Below are 21,114 nucleotides of genomic sequence, written 5' to 3' on the forward strand. Positions count from 1 at the left end.
TTCAACATTAAAAAATGGTAACAAGTGGCAGCTTACTGAGGGGTTTGCCTTCCCAGCAGGTGCCAATTTCATGGAAGACCCATGCAATCAGCCTGTACCCACATGGCTAGATCAGCAACACAGAAGCCACTCAAAGAAAAGAGGCCCCATTACAGTTAGGAAAATGTTTAAAAGGGCCCTTAAGTATGAGAGAAGACATGCACAGAAAGCATGTGCAATTCCTCTCTTTTCAACAGCAGCAGGATTTGCTCACTTTGCATGATGCCATGACATCATAAGTACAGCCATGTCACTATACCACACCAGCTAAGCAGAACTATGAACTGGTGTGTGTGTGTGCTCTAGAAATGAAAGACAGGATATGTGAAGCACATCTACGGGATGTACTTTTTGTGGGCTTTAAGGTAATTGAAAGGTGTGCAAAATGTCAAGGTCAATCAGGGTGTCAACGGACTACATACAAAATATAGGTAATTTCTGTCTAGCATCCTCATGTATGAAGGTCCCACAATTCCAATAGTACTTACGTGATTTGATATTGGCGTCTCTGTAGGTGCCATTGAGAATTGCAAGTTCCATTAACTGCATCTTTTTAAGGCTATCTTCTCCCTCTGCCTGCACAAATAAAATAGACTATTAGAATAGCAGCTTACAATATCAGCACTGCTCAAAGAACTTAACACATTTTAAGTGATATATGAAATAGAATCACATCTGAATAATATAAACACCATGATACTGCACTACTCACCCAAGGTCCCCCCATATGTGATGTTCCCTCCCTTTATGTCCTAAATTGAAAGCACTGATCTTCTCAACCCTCTTTCTACATTCAAAGAACACAGGGAGGAAGCCAGAATACATAGCCTCTAAATAGCACCAAGCTGTGGCAAGCTGGCACAGTAGTAGTGGAGGCTGCGCTCTCTCTTGCCCAATGCTTTTGATAACAGAGAACTGTATTAAACAGAGAGGCATGAAGGGCAGCCTGTCTTCTACGCTGACATGTAAACTAAAGGGGGAAGGGAAAACTTTATGACCAGCTCTGCTTGGAACAGAGATGTTTTGGTGAAGTTGAACATGGATTTGTCTCTAGCTTTCATCTAATTTGAGAGACTGAGTAGGTCTTGAAGACCCCAAAAAAATAGAGAATGGGGATTGGTGTAGGGCGATTCTTATTCTCCATGAGAGACGTGGCTAATTTCAAGTATTTACGCAGATATTGAAGGTTCATTAGGGAAAATATTTTAGAAAACATTTCTCCCAAGGAAATCTACAGGCACATCTTCTCAAAGTTATTGCCTATGATGCATGCTATTTTCCATTTAGGATTTACAAGCCATTGTCATTTGCTAAAACTTGATTAGACACAATTTCTACACAAGGATGTGCGGCAGATGGCTACCAGAAAGAGGGGCTTTGCTGCTGTGGCACGCCAGTTTTGGAATGAGCTCCCTAGAGAGATTTGCTTGGCGCCTACATTGTACTCTGTTCGGCCTCTTTATTTTCTCAGGCATTTTAGCATCCTCGTCTTTTAGCTCTGCTGTTTTAAAATTGTATTTTGAATCCCTGCATTCTTGCTAGATTTTATTCTGCTTGTACTTTTATACTGTAGTTTAAGCTTTTATATTTTATATTGTTTTATGCTGTACTTTGTGGTTTTAATTTCTGTGAACCGCCCAGAGAACTTTAGCTATTGGGTGAAATAGAAATGTAAGAAATAAATAAACTAGGTTGTAGAATGCATTATTATATTGACATATCTCCTAACTAAAAATAGCAAGGTATTTAATTCTATGTTTGTATTCATTTTGTAGTCTTAAATTGCATTCTGAAAGGTAATATTCTGAGTAGTGAAATGCAGCAAATATAAATGTTCAGCTATGATCACATAATTGTAACACACTTCAAATGCACAAATTTAATCTTAGCAGAAGATGGAATAACCTGCAACATCAAGTGATAATTTTGCTCATACCAGGGCTGTGAATACAGTATCATTTCAAAATTACACTGGTTTTGAATATATTTGGATTACATGGCTTTTACTTTCATTGCTTTGCAGCCAAGACCTCATTTTACACAGTGTCTCAAATATCATTTTGTACTGTAAATTTCTGATAATTCCATCACTTAAAATCAGAATGGGTTTTATATTGTTGATGTTGATGAGTATGTTCAAGGTAAGTAACTGTTCTGCCACACTCTTTTCTATTCAAGCCCTGAATAGCATCCAGAGACTTAAGTCAAAGGGTGAAAAAGCACACCACAAAGGCATATCATTTTATTTGGCCAGTTCTCTCTTCTCTCAATTGACAAGTACAGAATACTTATGTAATGTCTCATAGTTTCAAATATTTCTGCAGGCATTCCCCTTTAAGCAAAAAGAAGGTGCAAGCCAAAGACGAAGAACCTCTGAATGACAGCATTACTTGCAGTCTGTACCAATGAATCAAATCCCCTGTACTGAGAGGAGGTTAAGGTCTCGGGTTTTTATTATTTAGCTTAAATTAATGTGATCGACTCAACCCTTTTATCCTCTAACCAACATTTTTGGTGTTAAGCCTGGATTGCAGCCGGATCCTGCAAGCCCCAGCCAAGTCCCTTTCTCCATGCAGAGAGAAGCACAGAGCCCTGTGCTTCTCTCTGCAACGATATATATATATATATATATATATATATATATATATATATATATATATATAATTTTGTGGGAAGCAAAGTGTGCTGGGTGGATGACATCATGAGAGGGGTGGGGGTTCAAGAAGGTAGTCCACCACTTCGCTGTTATCCGACCCACCAACTTGGGGATAATCCAGCCCCCGGACGAAAGGTGGTTGCCCTCCACTGCTCTATATACACAATAAGAAAATGATTATTACACATGTAGCAATTACAGAAGTTTTTGCTTGATGTTTATAGTACTGGCATTTTTAAAAAAAAATATCAAGATGATCCAGTGGAAAATCCTAGTATCATGTGATAGGAGCTGCAACATTACTTCAGAATTTAGAGCCCAACTACTGTTTTGCCTTCCCCTTTGGTGTCAAATTATTCAAAAGATTCTGAACTTTCTCACCACAAAACAATAGTGAATCCCACAAACTGTAATCATCCTCCACTACCAAGCTCAAGCCATAGGTCAATCTGACAGCCTCCAGACAGGTCAGTAGCTACCTGCAGTAACATTAATTTCTAAAGTGACATTTCCAAATCTGCACTTATTTATTATTTGAAACATTTTTACTCTGCTTTTCAGCTGAAAAGGTTCCGAATGGCTTATGCAAGATCAATATAAACAAGACAGACCTTGTCTAGAGGTGACCAATCTAAAAGGCATTCCATGAAAGGAAAACAGAAAGAGTTGGGAATAGGAAAAGAAGCAAACTCAAACATCAGTTCATAAAGTTACATAATTCTTGTAAGAACCAGCGACCAGCTTGAAAAGGAACAGTTCAGGGAGAGAAGGAGCCAAATGGAGGTACTCTCTCAACAAAGCCAATGGAGCAGGCCCTGTTTCCCATCTCTTCCTCTGCTGCACCTTGATGGAATGACTTCTGCCAAGTATTGCCTCCGCATTTGTACCTTCCTGTGTGCTTTGTTCAGCATCAGAAACCTTCCTCTGTGTAAGCACGGAGCCTCATTGGTTATATCCTCATATATTCTGATTCCAATTAAATTCCTCCAGGGCCATCATATATGCAGTTAAACCAGCAACAGCATGCAGAAGAGGGAGGTTATCAGGAATTCCAGGGAACCCCAAGGGTTTACAGAAGAACTTTTTTTTAAAAGAAAAAAATCCTAAGAGGACCCCCTTCTCCCTCCCCAAAAACAATCCCAAAAGGACTGAGCATGCATTACCACATAATGCTGACTGACTGCTGACAGTGAAAAAGTGAAAGCCAAATGGGCAGGGGAATGGAATAGAGTTGCTAGAAAATGAGGCTGGAGGAAAGACACAGAGATATAAAGGTGCCTACCCATTCACTTCCTCTTCTATCAGTCACATCTGCCAGTTCAATGGCTCTGGGCATCAGAGAACGGAGAGAACTTTGACATCCCCAATAAACATATGCCACATTTTCTGGCACAGCCCTACTTGTTTCCTCTATTTCCGAAGTTCAGTCTGTGAGTGCTGTTGCTAATGTAGCCAAAACAGCGCCATCCACATGGTAAGTGGCACTTATCAGCAAACTCGGGAAAATGTCAAGGCTCGCAGAACTACAAACAACCTTTAAAGTAAAACTTTAATAAGAAGCTTCACTGGTGCAAGATTCCTCTGTCTAATTTCAAGTGATTCCCTACTCCTAATGCAGTTCTGAACAATGCAGCCCACATTATTCAGGAGCTCCTATTCACTCCTAAAGAGATTTTTTCAGTGGCTGCAGGTCTGTGGCTTTTTGTTTTCAATGAAGTAATGTAAGCATGCTTAGCTGGTGGCTGTTGATATTTGCATAACTTCACAGGCAACATCCCATCTACATATAACAGTGCTAAAATTCAGATTCCTGAGCTGGTATCTATTCTATGAGCTCCTATCATAGTATTAAAACTCCTATCATAGTATTAAAACACCACCTTTGAGTGAAAAAAATTGTGAATGAAAGCAGAACAATGCCTTCTTGTCACTCTTGAAACATAACCAACATAATCAATAGAGCAAAAATATCTATGCTATGAAACATTTTTGGGGAAATGATTGTTATTCAAACACAACTAAGAACCTTAGAGAATTTCAGAGCAGGTCATCAGATGGACTATTTGTGGCTATGACTAATTTGAAGCTAGCCCTCAATTCTACGCATAAGAATATGTTTAAAAGAAAAACTAAGATTAAGCAAATATTTAAATCAAGCTCCAGGGACATTTTATCTTAATACCACTCAGTTCCAACTGGTGTAAGATAAGGCTCCTTTTTAAAAACGTCAATGATCATCCTAAAGAATGGAAGAATAGCTCCTAATTCCTCCCCAGTCTTGCTCCTGCTTTCAGCAGAAGGGGGAATAGAAATGTTCCCTCTTTGGTAAGCCATTCAATTTTGGTAAGATACCAGAAGACTCATGTGACATCTGGCTTTGGTTTGGGGTTTATCACATCTGTTGCCTTGGTAACAGAGGCACAACTGGTGAAGATTGTGGTGGATGCTACCACAAGTGATTGTGGATAATTGTTCATCCTTGGACCACTTTGGAGACTGAGGCTGGAAGCTGCCCTGGCCAGTGGGAAGTTGTTATCTTCCTTGTGAAGGCTTTGGGCTCAACAACCACATAATTTCAATACCAGATATGAACATAAGGCCCAGACATTTGCCACCTCTGCTCTAGAAGTTTCCGATTGGCTGCCACAAAGCACGTAACCCCCACCCAAATGTCTGAGTACAAGACAAAGGTAAGGTCTGAGCAGCAACACATTAAACAACTCCTTTGAACCCACAGTTTTCAGCACCAACAGAAACCTATTTCATGGGAGGTGACCTATTCCCACCTACTGCCTGCCAGCCAACACATTCCCAGCTACGATCAAGAAAATTTGTTAATTAAAAGTAAGTGGGAGAGACAGGGCACCTTGATGGACACCAAGAAAGGTGCCTACCCCTGGTTTAGCATGACATGGAAATGCAGCCATTATCTTCATGAAATGTGTATTTGCAGCAGGGAAGTATCCAAAAATCATTACTCAAAAACAGGCAGACATAACAGTTAATGAAATAAGTAGACAAAACAGCCACGTATTGCGAACGAGCCATTCATATTTTAGACTTATGTTGGTTTTCTGATAGAATTTGGTATCTCAAACTAAATAAGTACAAAACCCAAGATACCCATGCAAATACTATAGCCGGATTGGTAATGTTAAATGAATATGGTATAGCTTACTTTTTTCAGAAGAAAACTATGATACGTACTACAATGCCTAGGACAAGCAAAGATAAATTGGCATCATTATTTTTCAGCCAACACTACTTATCTTTTCAAAGCAAGCTATCAGTTCAAATGATATGCAAAGTCTACTTTTCTGTTTCGCTTGACAAATTCAATGGTCATAATGTTAAAGACACACTAGGGGGAAGAGCTAGCACTATCGCCTTACATTTCCCATCACCTGTACATTTTTCTACTTAATGATACTTGCTCTAAAATCAAGCTTCTCCATGATTCCTTTCTTTAAGTTCTTCAGCATGCAATAAGATAAAGTGCTAAGAAATGAACATGCTTTATTACATCCAAGTTCAAACAAAAACACTACCATTAAAAGCTGTTGTCTTGTTCTAAATATTTTGATAGCAAGGACATTCCCTCATTGTTCTAGATAAGAGGGGCTGCTCTCATTTCAGATCTATATTCTTCTGGCATGTACAGATTTTTAGTTTTCAGGCTTAAGTAGACAGTATTTAAAACCTCCGCAGGCAGCGCTTGCAACACACTGTACCGCTCTCCCCCATGGGGTCCGTGCTGATGGAAGCAAAGATATCCACTACACAAGGGCAGTATCAGTAAATCACTGATCTCCACATGCAGTATTTCTTTTCCACACCCAAATAAATAGCAACTATTAACTTACATGGCAGAAAGTGCAAGTAAGAGCACCACTGGAGTGCGGCTATACTTCGCTCTCTGTAACTGATAGTCCCATTGTCTGAGGTAAGCAGCATATTTTGCCCCTCTCAACTACCGCCAAGAAATGTAGTCCTACAGAAATGAACCGGAGAATTACCAATCAAGCCTATTCCTACCTACACAACCACATCCTAAGGTTCCTTTTCTTGGCCATGTCAGAATGCAACAGAACCAGGAACTGGCTCATTATAGTTATACAGTGTGCATGTTCAGGACCACAAGCTGGAGACATCTGTAATGGGACAGTAGGGCAGTGCTCCCACCAAAAATTTCTCAGCTATATTAGTTTCTCAAACAGGACTCTACATAGGTGAAGAGCCCATAGGTGTGATGCACAGAGGCCACACTTATTATTTATTTATTTATTATTTTTAATTTACAATATTTATAGACTGCTCCCCATTGAAAATTTCGGAGCGGTGTACAAGATAAAATAAAATAAAAACAGAATAAAACACTTTAAAATAGATTTTAAAAGAAGCAAAATATACAGTGAACCAGGGCTGGTCATTAAGGAAAGGCTTCCTGGAATAATGATGTTTTCAGGAGGCACTGAAAGGAATACAAAGTTGACGCCTGCCTGACCTCCAGAGGCAGGGAATTCCATAAGAGGGGGGCTACCATGCTGAAGGCTCTTCCCCTGGTGGATTCCAATCGGTTTTGCTTAAATGTGATTTGCCAAACAGGGCTTGAAGTTTCAACAGAAGAACAGCCATGCTGGATCAGACCAAGTGTCCATCTAGACTGGCATTCTGTTCACTCAGTGGCCAACCAGCTGCCCGCAAGAAACTCACAAGCAAGACAGGAATGCAACAGCACTCTTCTGCCCATGTTCCCCAGCAAATGTTGTACATAGGCATACTGCCTTTCATACTGGAAGCAGCATACAGACATCAGAATTGTTAGCCACTAATAGGATTATCTTTCATCAATTTGTCCAATCCCCTTTTAAAACCACCCAAATTGATGGTTATCAACACAGTCCGTTGTTCAAAGAATCATAAATGATGCAAGGTGGAGTTCACTATATCGGTTACAAAGTTGTCCATGTCTACACAGCTCCAAGTATCTGGACAGGATGTAGTTGCTTGACTCAAAGGAGAGATACTAAATTAATTTGTCCATATATTTTGTTCCATTTTATATGAGGTATAATCTTTATTTCCTTTAAAATGATTGTTTTCTCTGGCAAGCAAGGCTATAGAACAAACAGCTCTGTAGTTGTGTCTCATGTTGGTATCTCTAAGGTACTAACCTACAGATTGCTTATTTGGATACAGACTGTAAACTCATTGTTCACCAGAATTATAAGTAAATTCTTTGAGATAGCAATGAAATGCCAATAGCTAACAAAGAATAATGAGAAAGCATTAGGGTTGCTCATGTAGGAATTACCATGCATGCTGGTTGTTGATTTAAATGAGACAAACCCACACATGCATTTTGTTGCAAGTTGCATGCTACGTCCTACAGAAATGTACTTCTCTTGTAGAAATTTTGATATAATGTATGGAGGTAACTTTGAAACATCCTATGTAATCTAATAAAGCCCACTAGTGTAAATCAAACACCCTCCAAACTGCCACAGATTATCCTATACAATCCAGACCAGAGTGTGTCCCATACAGAGAAAAACACACTATAAAAATACACAGCAAATAAATGCTTGCAGCAACAACATCAACCATACACTATTTTGTAAACAGCTATACAAATACATAACACTTTCTGGTACATTGCAAACAATTTAAGAAAATCCAGTATAAACCTAAGCAAGTTATTTTTTCTTAGCATTTGTTAACAGCTTATACATTCCAGGATGAGACGATACAGCTATTTCTGTTGGGTACTCACAGCTCATCTTACTTCTGGCTAAGACTTACATTCAGCCAGTTTAAAAATACAGAGTTCTAAAGAAAGAATTGTATGCCCTCTCTTTAGGAGACAAATGTGTCAGTCATATGACCTTCCATTTGAAGGCCTCAACTGCTGTAGGCACTGGGTTGCCAGGGAGAAGTCTTTCGTTTTTTTAATATAGATTTGCAGCACTTTAGCTAGCCAGAGTTGTTGTTTCACGAAGTGCAGAAACTCAGGTTGCTTATTTCCAGCTGTAAATAAAGAGCCTTTGATAAGAATTTATTGAAATAACTACGTAAGCTCATGTGAGCAGGAGTGGAAGGGGGAGAAAAAAATCTGAGCGCTTTGTCATAAAGTAATCCCGGTTGAAATTTAATGAAGGAAACCTAGAGCATCCATATATTTAAATATTCTGTTATTATTTATGATAATATTCCTTAAATGCCTCACAGAAAATGCCTAATAGACAAAGTTTCTTGAGCTGTTGAACAGATTAAAACACAATACAATAAAATCCACAAGCAATTAAAAAAAGCAAGGATAAGAAGTCCAGCAGACAGTTACCAGCACAATACCATAAAATAGAGCCATTGTGGTGTAGTAGTTAGAGTGTTGGACTAGGACTCAGGAGATCGGAGTTCTAGGCCCCACTTGGCTATGAAGCTCACTGGGCGACTTTGGACCAGTCAGCCTAACTTAACTCACATGGTTGTGGAGAGGAGGAGCATGTAAGCCACCATGGTTCATTACAAGAGGAAAAAAGGAGGGGATATAAATATAGTAAAATGAATAAAATGAAACACACCATATATTACAAAAGCTAGCAGTTAAAATCAAAGAGATTTAAAATGGAAGATCTTAAAAAGTGTGTGAGAAAAAAGGACTTAACCAGTAAGATAGGTGTGATGTGGGCTTCCAATCCCATATAGAGCTTTATAAATCAAAATCACCACTTTGAATTGGGCCCTAACACAAATTGGTAGCTATTTAAGGTAAGATAGGACTAGTTTAATATGTTCAGAATGCCTGTCCCTAGTTAAAATCTTTGCAGCTAGGTTTTGCAATAGCTAAAGTTTCTAGACTATCTTTAAAGGCAGCCCCATATATAATACATTACAGTAATCCAAATTAGGTTAATCTGGCTGTATGGATCACTGCAACCAGATTATCCACCTGCAGATAGGTCGTAACTGAGACACAAGCCAAAGCTGCTAAAACATGCTCTCTGCCACAGAATCCATTTGATCCTCTAGCAATCATGATGGATTCATAAGCTATGAACCAGAACCTACATGCTGAGCACTGAATCCCCCCACCATCACACCCACCCACACCCAACATGCCTGATTGAACCTCCGTTCCAAACCATTATATCAGACAGGCATTAGTTCAGCACTCCCACTGCTACACCTGGATCTGAAGAGGAGAAATAGAGCTGCATATCATCTGCATACTGATGACAATATATGCATACCAAGTTCATGGGTGAAGACATGGAACCCTGCAGGATATGAAAGTGAAAATTCCATGAAGTCAAGCAGTAACCCGCCCCTGAGGAAACAGCTGTCCTAGAAAGAAAAGTATCACTGCTAAGCAGTCCTGCCCACACCCAACAGCCAGCCATTTCAGAAAGATTCCGATGTTTGATGATGTTGAAACCCGGGAGAATCAAGATAGTTGCACATGGCAACACCAGCTGTCTGTTGTAGCTGTCTGCAGCCAAACTTCAGTGACAAACTGCTGATTTGGGGGGAGGGGGGAACTGCTGCACTACCGAATTTTGGCAGCGCAGCGCATGGGGGCATCCAAGGGTGGAAATGGTCCCCAAACCTCCTGATGTTGCCCACTCCCGATTTAATGAAATATAGTATTATTGGTAAGTTCAATACAGATTAAAATGTTGGGCTGATGACATGTTGGGAGATCCCCATGGTTGCCAGCTACTTAATTCTAAAACTTGGCACTGATAATTTGCTAAGCAACTCTAAGGGCTACTTGTTTGAAGACAGTGCATGTATACACACCTTGGTATGAAATATAATGGAAAGCATTCTTCCTAAAATGGGTGACATGTGACAACCATTTTTCTTTTTCGAAAGGATACTCTTCAGAGGTAGAAATTTCCTTTGGTTTTAACCAATCAATTCCCATCACCAGGGATTTAGCACCACCTGAAAAGTTGGTTCTAGACAATGGGGAAGTTAGATTTGAAGCTGGCCTTATAAGGCCTGGGTATTATACACCACAAACTAATAAATCATTGCTACAAGAATTGGGAGGTCCCTTGCCACTCTGGGAACATAAGATTCCCTGGACATTTGTTTCTGTGTCCTGGAAAGGAGAGGAAATAGTGAGCGTCTTCTCATGCCTTCTTTATGTTTATTTTGTTTTGAAATTTATACACAGAAAGTCAGGCTGCAATCCCATAATTTGGGATTACTTCTGAGTAGACATGTGAAGGATTGCTCTGCTAGTGTACCCAAATTTATCTGAAAGAGGTTTCTCTTTCACAGTAATCAACAAACGTTACCATTCTCTTAACAAAATGGGCTCATGCTGTCAGAAACAGCAACATATTGTTAAATTGATGTTATTGGTGTTTGCTTGTGATACTGCCATAACATCATACAATGCCTGCTCTACAAGGGCTTGGAATATATTGGCACAGTCATAGATATATCCCTGCTTGAATAATTTATGTGCTGTCTGAACAAACGTATTAATTTACTCAGTATTAATTTACTCAAAGGACTCTTTAAAATGGAAAATGGTACATTTAAGAACATAAATATTGAACTTAATAACTTATTGTATTAGAACCAATGCAAAACATTACTAAAATTGGTGATGTCAGTAATTTTCATGAGAGGTTTTAACTGTTTATCCTATTTATCAAGTTCTAGAGAAACTAGGGCCTAGTTCTCACTGAGGAAATAAGCCTGCCTCTGGGCTATGCCACTTCAAATTATAGGTGATGGGCTTAATGTGACTGAATGCTTCTCCTTTTTAAAAAAAAAAGTTCAGGGAATTATTTAAAATTAACCACATGGTAATATTCCGTGTCTTCATATCCTTGCCTACTTAAGACAACTTCAGCACAGTTCTGAGTTCTGCAATTAAGAATCTATATGAAATCACTATGGGTAAGTATCCTACAGGGCCCCCGCCCACATGGCCAGTCCCACCAGCCTTGGTTCATGTATAGTCATGATGCTACCCTTCTTCCAGGCGCAAGGCCCGAATGAAGTGAAAATGAGTGTTTCCAGAAGGAATGCAGCCTACCTCTTCTGGCAACTTACGCTGTTGTCTGTGTCAGGGTTTGCCCCCTGAAGTGCAATGTTGGTGCCATGCAGACCAGGGTTGACCACACATGCACAGCCCCTATAGGATACTACCTTAGATATTTCTATCTGTACATACCTCACATAACCTCATATAAAGTGATGTGAAGTGGAAACTTTGCTAGAACTTTTTCCACTGAATTTTTTCCCATTTTAGAAATGCATTAATTTCATGAAAATGCACATCATAACTAACCTGTAATTAATTTTACTAATTAATAACTAAATTAATTTAAATTAGTAACATAATGAATTAATACTTTACAAGCCAACTTGGGCAACTGGAATAGATATGATGCCAATTAAATCTAAAAATCAAGTAGGCAAATAATTATTCAAGTGAGTATTCTTAAAAACACATATTATGTATATGTTAAAATCAGTATGCTAACAATCTAAAGATAAGGAACATCTACCAGATTGACTTGTTAAAGCTTTGAATTTGTTTAGATGTAACATTTAAACTGTAAAGTGATTTCCCCCTGCTCCTTAAATATGCCAGTTCAACTGCTTTTAGCTATTGGAAAAACTTGAGATATTTTACAGCATGTAAAATTAATATGGCATACATTTATTGTTTTGTTTTATAATAAATACCAAAAGCCGGGGAAACAATTCTTTTCTACTATGGGCTGCATTATCCTTCAGGTGCCACATGTCAGCAGGGTGGGAGCCCAAAGTGGGCTGTGCCACCCCTTCTTTCCCTCTCTTCCTCCTTCACCCATCAGACTGCCTAGGGAGGGATAGATTACTCTTACTAAAGAACTGAAGTGATCACTTCCAGAGCCCTGCCTTCACCCCCACTTTGGGAGCTCTGTCCATTTTGCCCCTCCCCCTTTGCTTCACACCCACACCATTACATCACTCTACCTTTTCTCCCTTCCTGCTGGGCTCCTCCCCATGCCACGTACCTCCATGAAAGTAAATTGAAAGCTGCAAGATACCCATCCCTGAAGTACAGAATTATTTTAGTGTTCAAGAGGGCTATATGGGAATTGTTTTTAAAACATATTTCTTGTAGGTAGATGGAAAAAAATCCTACATAAAATTGAACTATTTCCTAAATAATTGCAGAGAAATATATTGGCAAAATCCTCTATCAGGAAAAGTATATTGAAGGTTTATTAAGGTGCAGTCTTATACACTACAGTGCAACAAAGCCTTTGGCAGCTCCTGCATCATAGAATGATCAAACATGACTTCATACCTAAAAACTAACCTTGGTGCAAATTTAACTGCCAACCAACATTTCTAAGCTTCTAGGTTTGCTCAGCTCTGCATTGTTCATATTATAGCATCATGACAAAGATATTGCAAAAAACTTTTACCTAACTCTATTTTATTATTTATTATTACATGTATATCCTGCCTTTTGTCCTCTTGCAAGGAACCCTAGGTGGCTTACATGATCTTCTCCCATGTTATACTCACAGCAACACTGTGGAGTAGGTTAGGCTGGCAGTCAGTGACTGGCTCAAAGTTACCCAGTGAGTTTCATGGCCAAGTGGAGACTAGAATCTGGATCTCCTGAGTCCAAGCCCAACACTCTAACCGTGACACTTTATTTTTCACTTACTTTTAAAGCAGGGGTACAGAATCTCAGGCCCCAGAGCCAAATCTGGCAATTTGGGTTCCACAGATGGCCTCATCTCCTTTCCCTGGACTATTTATTGGTTTCCTGAATTTTTTTGCAGTCCCCCCACCCATTCCAATAGGTTGAATGCCTCTCCAAGATTTAGTTACTGGCAATAAGAGTTTTAAGCTAAAATATGCTGGTATGATTGACATTTTAATCCCTCCCTTTGGCCCACCTACCACCGGAACGCAGCTCCCAAGAGCTTCTCCAATATGAAATTTGGTGTTTCGGTTTGAAGTTGTTCAGCAATCCTATTCTAAAGCATCTGTTTGGTCAGGAATATACTGCAATAGTCCTGTGAATATCTTTGTTCCTACCTACCACTAGCAGCGAAATACTTGCAATGTCAGTTTTTCACAAACCGACATTCATTCCAATGAAAACCCAAGTGGCCCAGCTGTGGCCTCTTCTAGCCTGGCATTATCCATGACCTGGTAGCATTCTGTTTGTACTACTGTTAAGTATTGTACACAGGCCTGCCTTTGAAGTCTGCATAGAAACTTTAGTTGGTTCAAACTACAACAGCTACATTACTGATTGGGACCAAACAAATAGAACAGAGATCACCAGTTCGGAAATAAATGAACTGGCTCCCAGTCCATTAGCAGGCACAAATCAAAGTGGTGGCTATAATCTTTAAAGCAATAAATAGCTTAGGGACTTAGTATCATAAGGGCAGTTCTCTCCCACATGAACCTGCCTGGGTATTAATATCATCCCTAGAAGACCGACCTTCCCTAGGTTCCCCTGCTATCTAAAGACCCCTGTAGTAGATCACTATTTTCCAAACCTTTGCCGTTCTACCCAGTAGAACATTTAAAAAACAGTGACATGCATAGGAAGTAACCAGCTTGTACTTTGGAACAATACATTGCATTAATGTAGTCTTAATTTAGATTTAATCCCATCAACATTTTTGCAGCCAGTTATATTTAAGATCATAAAATTTTAGCAGAATGGGACTGTATACAAATAAAGTGGTAAGATGCACTGAGCCTGTGATACGGTTCAATTCTCATGTGATATCTTCCCTGCATTATTTCATTGTTTTTATGACTGGAGTTCTGAACTATAGAAAATTGCCAGATACAAATGCATCTTGGGATAGAGAATATAAAATAGAAACCAAATAGTGTGTACATCAGATATAGACCCAAATTATTAGAATTATGCTGGAATTGAAAATAATGGTTGAATCATGAGTCAGACGGATAGTGTACAAGTGTACAATGTTGTATTACTTTCTCTTTTTTGGAAACAAAACCAAGATAATCTACATTAGCAATTGTGCTGAACAAAACGCTCTTTACTTCCTTAAGCTTTAGCGCCCCAGAGAAGCTAAGAGGATGAGTGGAGTTCATCGTGTTTGAAGTAGACACAGCTTTTCTTGATCTCACTGTGCACAGGATTCTACTAAGAGTACCAGAAGGGGAGCAAGTGTAGGGATGAGAGTGGGAAGGAGAACACTGATTTATCACAATGCAAGGGTTGAAGTGAGAAATGGAATCCTTTCAGATAACTTTGGCTAATTGGAAACATTATTGCCTGCCCTGTTACAGAAGGACTGCGAGCAAGTAGAGATGTGAAGGCCCAGAAAACCCCCAGAAAAAAATCTGAAAGAAACCATTTTTTCCTGAAAAAATGGGGGGGGGGGATGAAGGAAACATGTATTATCGAATGTTTTATTTTAGCATGATGAATAAAATGCTTAAGACATAAATTTCTTTGTTACTAATGTTGATGGTTTCTTCTGTTTAAAAGTCGTTTTTTGCCTGCTTCTGATAAACCAGCAAAGCCAAAGAGCTTCCTTACTGTTTCAAAGTTACTTACAGTTCAGGAGCTTGTAGCTCCATTTGTTACAAAAAAAGTAAAAACTAAATTCAATTTGTAATAGGTATTTGAATACACTGTACTTTTAATATACTAAATGTGATAATTTTATGCCAAACCAATTTGTACATAATTTTCTCCTCATTTTTCTGAAAATTTCAATTCACCATCACATGTTTTTTCTATGGCTTCAAAATTTCTGGAATTTTTACATCACTAGGAGAAAGTATTGGGCTTGCAGTTTGACATATTTCACCTGAATTCCAGGGCAGAGCTGCTTCTCTTGTGTCAAGTTGGTGAGGGGTAGAGAAAGTAAGCAATGCCAGTGATATAACGTATTTCATTTTGTTGATCCTCTCCCCTACCATACATCGCCCCAATAATATTTATTAAAAACACAGAGTGTAAAGGTAATGACCATCTCCTAAGTATGTGTATGTATCCATGTCTAGAATCCAAATTAGCACTGCCATCACTTTATTTTTCCCCAATTGGAGCTGCAGGGACTTCCCAATCAGGACCACAACAAGAGAGGAAGGAATGTTTACCCCTTTCCACCATGCCATGATCCCAAGTAAAATTGTCCCATCCCAACTTTGGAGGCCATAGAAAAACGGCTACCAATCCAACTATAAATATGGAGTTGCTATTCTGCTGGCAGTCTGAAGCAGAAAAGCAAAGAGTAGATACTACTAAAATCAAGAAGCACCCACAGAATAAATTTAGTTGCAACAAAACACAACACTATGAAAGGGACATCTTATATAAGAATATGGCTGTGTCTACCAGACCGATTTCGCATATTATTGTTTTAAACTGAAGTTTGAGCAGTGTAGTTGCATGAAAAATTGTGAAACTTCGAAAAAGTTCAAAGCTCAAGCTTCGGACAGCTCAGGACGTGAGAAGGGAGAAGAATGAGGCAAAGGGGAAGTTAATGTAAATGCCCCACACTGTGCATGTAATGTAGCATGTGACACAGTGTGTATGCACTTGTAATAATGCTTAGCCTATGAGCTCTTTAGAGTACTGGGCCAATGAAAGGACAGGCACAGCATGTTGGGTAAGGGGTAGAAGAAAAGACAGTTGGTGATAATTACATTAGGAAGAGAAGCTGAGGAGAAATTGCTGAAAGGATACCAGAGAGAAAAGAGAGAGAACGATCTGACATCATGTGTTTTTGACCTCTAACTTCAAGAAATGGTAAACGATCTTTTTAAAAAGAATATCCAATACCAACCAGATAAAGAATCTTTGACCATAAATCCAGTACACAATACTATCAAAAAGTATATAGGTCTGTTAGTCTGAAAATCACATATATCAAACATGAAGCCAGGGCCTAACTAGACATGGGGGGAGGGGTAGATATGGTTGTTCTAACATCTGCCCCATTTATGTATTATGTTTTGTCAACCATAGGCACTTTTTTCCTAGTCCTGATACTGGAAGCAAGCCAAGCTAAGAGAAACATCCCTGAAAAGACGGAGCAAGTTAATGAAAAAGAGGTCTCTGCTCCTCTCATCTGTGTACACGTTCTGATATTAAAAGTCAGATATGAACACATGCAGCTCACTTATACATGAATGGTGCAGGCATGTGATAAAACCAGCTGTCCAGTCACATTTAATTTAATCTCACCAAAAAAAGTGAAAGACAAAGACTTTAATTAAAACCATATTCCAAAAGCCCAGCACAGAATGCCAGTGACTATTACCTCTATAGCTGATCAAGTAGAATTGAAGGTTAAACAAGCATGAGCAATGTTCATTACTTCAGGTATTTGCAAAAACATTTCAATAGTGTCAACGTTGACAAACAAGTCAGCAGGCCAAAGCCCAACCTCTTTTTAGTGGGAACAAACCTTGGCTCTGAAACCAGTTCAAAGAGCCAAGGCACCTGATTTGCTTTCATATAAAATTTTCAGTGCCCTTCATCCCCTCCATAGTCACAATTGATACATATTATAATAAATATTACATGCAGAGGGGGAGTTAAAATCAAGTTAATGTTTACTGAAACAATATAAAAAACCATTTTTAATAGCATTACTTGAAAAGAGATCTAATCCAGCAAGGGAAATTCAATTTACATCTAAAGCAATCAGATTTTGTTTTTCACTCCAGGGATTTGTTACAAACTGTCTCTCTTGAAATGTGCTTACTGTACAGTATTTAGCGGAAACAGTTTGGCTTTAATAAGCTGATAGTCTGCACGGGAGCATGGATCAACTCCTTCTCATTAAGTATGTAAGCAGCTTTCTAACAGCATTCATGTTGCTGCTCAGCCTATGCCAGAGAAAGTAGAGATTGCTCCTTTAAAACCCATAATTTATGAGTTTATTCAAACCCTTCAAATTGCTCTAAGTAAACGCCTCTTACATTTGAAAATTCCCATGGCAACTCATTTAGTTTGGCAGGCAAAGGGACCCAAATTCAATCCTTTTATCCTTCAGCTAAACCATGACAATGGTAATTCTGCTCTGACACTCTGAAGAGACTGCTAATTACTGTACTTTTGGTCCCGGAGACAGATTTTCCATTCAGATTAAAATGGCCTTGCATGGCTGGAAATAGTAGCAACACCTTTTTGCACATGAGGGGATGGCGGTATCACATCATAGCTGTCTATTAGGAAGACTCTATTATTGCAAAGTCAATATATACCTTCAACTAAAAGATTCAATTCACATTTTCTAAATCAAATATTACACATACAGTGTGCAAAAAGTTTAGCAACCAAGAACTGAGTTCTGTCACAAGACAATAAAAGTGGATCATCTACTCAGAAAATTACGGATACCCTTAGAATAGACAGATACGTTGTTTCTCATCAACTATCAAATGACAAGCAATTTCCTGTTCTTGTTAAGTGCTATAAATATTTGAAAATTAGATATGGGATACATAGCAGAAAGTACAGTAGTTAATATCATTTTATTGCCCTTCTGAAGAGGATATGGTTTAATCCTACATAGGTCATATTAAAGGGTAGGGAGAAAGAGAGAGACTATCTGACATTGCCTGCATCAGAAGGTAAAAGATTGGCTAGTGATCACAAGTCAGTTATTGGGCAGTTCAGATTTCACAATAAACCATTGTTTAGTGTGAAAGAAGCCTCAGGATCACTCCTTCTCCTCTCTTCTTCTCCTCCAACCTTAAAATGTGGTTAATTTTAACTATGGGTTGTTGAAGAAAGACAGCTTCATAATCCATGATTTGAAGTTGCTTTGTATCAAACAAATGATGGGTAGTATTATCCAAAACTTGTCAGGTTCAGATGAAATTACAAGTTACAGTTAATAAAAAAGGGTAGCAAAAGTTTCCAATCTGCTCTTTGTGGCCACACTGATGAATGACAAGGAGGAGCATAAAAACCTGGGGCTTACTATAGCTCATTCCCCTCAAAATAAATCAGGGTTTATTGTGACATCTGAACCATCTCAATCTGTATAATGTCATAAAGTTTGAAAACCAAGCTACATGTTATAAGGAAACACAGTGTTTCCCATCTTAGATTGTCCTCATAATACTAATGGTTCGCATGTCATGCATGCTAAGCCACAGCGGGTTAATTAAGCTGGCCACGATTTTAAATATGCAAACTGCAGCACATGAGTGCACCATAACTTTTTGTGTGAACCTGGGTAACCCTTGCATAACCCATGCTGTCCGGATTCAAAACATGATAAATCATGGCTCATGCCTGCATTGCAGTTTGCATATTCAAAATAGTGGCTGGGGTGCACCTTGGAGTCCCTACGTTAATTAACTCATGATAGTTTAGTATGACATGCAGACTAGCCCACAGATGCTGATAGGTCATCTGCTAGGAGGAATCATTGAGTGGGTAGAGTTTAAAGCACTCACTCTTACTCCAATTGTAAAAATATGCTCTGGGCTTTTCTTCTCTACCCAAGCTCTGAAACCAGAGTTTACTAATTCTACCTTTTGAGCACCTCCCCTTGCACTTCTGCTATTCCAGCAACTACAGAGTTGAAACTACACACTTACCTATAGGTTGGACCTTGCACAAAATTATCTTGACTTTTCGTTTATGTCTGCATATGGAAAATGCAGTGTCCTGAGCCAAGGGACTCCTGGGTTGGCAATATCCAATTCCTTTTATCTATAGATGCTAGTACATCATCTCTCTTCCCAATGTTTTCTCATACCTGTGATCTTCAACTGGGGAATCACAAGCTAACCTGACTTGTGTTGCAGAACTGATCCTGCTATCTTTTCTGTTTTCAGATGTTACATTGAGTAGGCTAATACAGAAACTAATTTACACTACATGCAGATTAATTTGCCCAGATTTCAGCTTTTTTATGCAGGAACCCTAATACAGAACACATACCTTTCAGTGCATAAATCAACAGTATCAGTATGCAAAGGATACCATTTTGAAAATATACTTGTTTACTGTTAAAGTATATTAAAAAAACCCAAATAGGCATAAAAGTAACATCAAATGTAATAGTAAAAAACCAAAAAAAATCTAAAATGTGACCTTATATGGTTATCTTTATTCAGCGGTACATTTTCTGAGATAAACAGAAAAATGGAGTTATGGTATCCTGTATTATATTCACTTATTCTTGTAAATTCAATCCTTTCACCCAGCTTCCCTGATCAGTATCATTGTTAACATTTTGCAGTGTCCTTTTTTGAGTGGAGTTCAACTAATTGTCTAGTTAATGTTTCCTAAAGTTTCACATCCCAATCTGAGAACCTCAATCTCATTAATCTGTTCACCAAATCTCATTAATCTGTTCGCCTTTGGCAATTGTCACTGAATGGCTTGCCTCTGTCCCTTCGCCATCAGAGGCATGTTTTGTTGGAGTGTGGAACAAGAAGCAGAGCCAAGGCTGTGGAATACCCTCCCCTGAGAAACTCTTTTCACCTTTAGGAGAATAGTCCTGTTTTGTCAAACTTTTACTTAACCACCCTGCTACCATAATTGGTTTATAGCAGCAGGTTTTTTGTATTTTACTACAATATGTTGTAAGCCACCTGGAAGCTCTTATAGCTGGAAAACAGGATTTAAATCTTCTAATATACAATATTTGCAAATCAATCCACAACTCACTAGTCCAAAATGTTTTATTTTACTATCCAGTGTTTTGGACCCTAAAAAATAAGAGAAAAATTCTATTAAAATTTTCCTTCTTGATCACCTTAATATTATTCTTGCTCATCCTAAAGATGAGGAAGTTAAAGCCTTGGGGTCATATGATCTCCCTCCCCTCATCCTTTATGTGTGAGAGGATTATAGTTTAATGCTTCTGCACAGTGTTTTGAAAAGACATTTTCAATTATGTCACAATATGAAGAAAATATGGTATGATCTAACTATAGTTAGGTTAAACAAGTAACTGAACATCGTGGTTTGTTCCAAACCGCAACAATAAATTTTAATCCTTTTTCCCTAGCATCAAAAGGGGAAGGTGAAACATGCAAGACCATCACTATACTGTTCTGTTGAAAATATTCCCCTTTTAGAAACTGATTGTTCAAAAAAAATTAATTAGTAACATAATGAACATACATAATGCAAGCTAAATTGGGTAACTGAAAAGGATAAAATAATCTAGAATTAAAATTCAGCACCATGTACATTGATGGTGCTATATAAATAAATAAATAAATAATAATAATAATAATAATAATAATAATAATAATAATAATAATAATAATATAACTATTTCAGGTAACTATATATAGGAAGCACACACTAGGCCAGCTCTCACAACACAGCCAGTTCATCATGAGTTATTTAACCCAAAAATGAGCTGTGGAGAGTGCAGTTTGAATCCTCCAACTGGGGCAATCAGGGG

General features: G+C 38.5%; 1 protein-coding gene across 5 annotated transcripts in view; it reads right to left on the minus strand.

Moving 5' to 3' along the window:
- QKI (QKI, KH domain containing RNA binding) overlaps window positions 1-21,114 on the minus strand; it is a 155,063-nt gene that overhangs the window by 23,628 nt on the left and 110,321 nt on the right. For all 5 annotated transcript variants that reach the window (XR_010025374.1, XR_010025373.1, XM_063124463.1 and 2 more), the window contains exon 5: window positions 528-615. Coding sequence is in view for 3 of the 5 variants with exons in the window: in XM_063124463.1 (XP_062980533.1) it covers window positions 528-615 (88 nt within the window). In the remaining 2 variants the exon portion in view is untranslated. The remainder of the gene's footprint in view (window positions 1-527; window positions 616-21,114) is intronic.

This window comes from Elgaria multicarinata, chromosome 4 (assembly GCF_023053635.1).
Source record: "Elgaria multicarinata webbii isolate HBS135686 ecotype San Diego chromosome 4, rElgMul1.1.pri, whole genome shotgun sequence".
Classification (NCBI taxonomy): domain Eukaryota; kingdom Metazoa; phylum Chordata; class Lepidosauria; order Squamata; family Anguidae; genus Elgaria; species Elgaria multicarinata.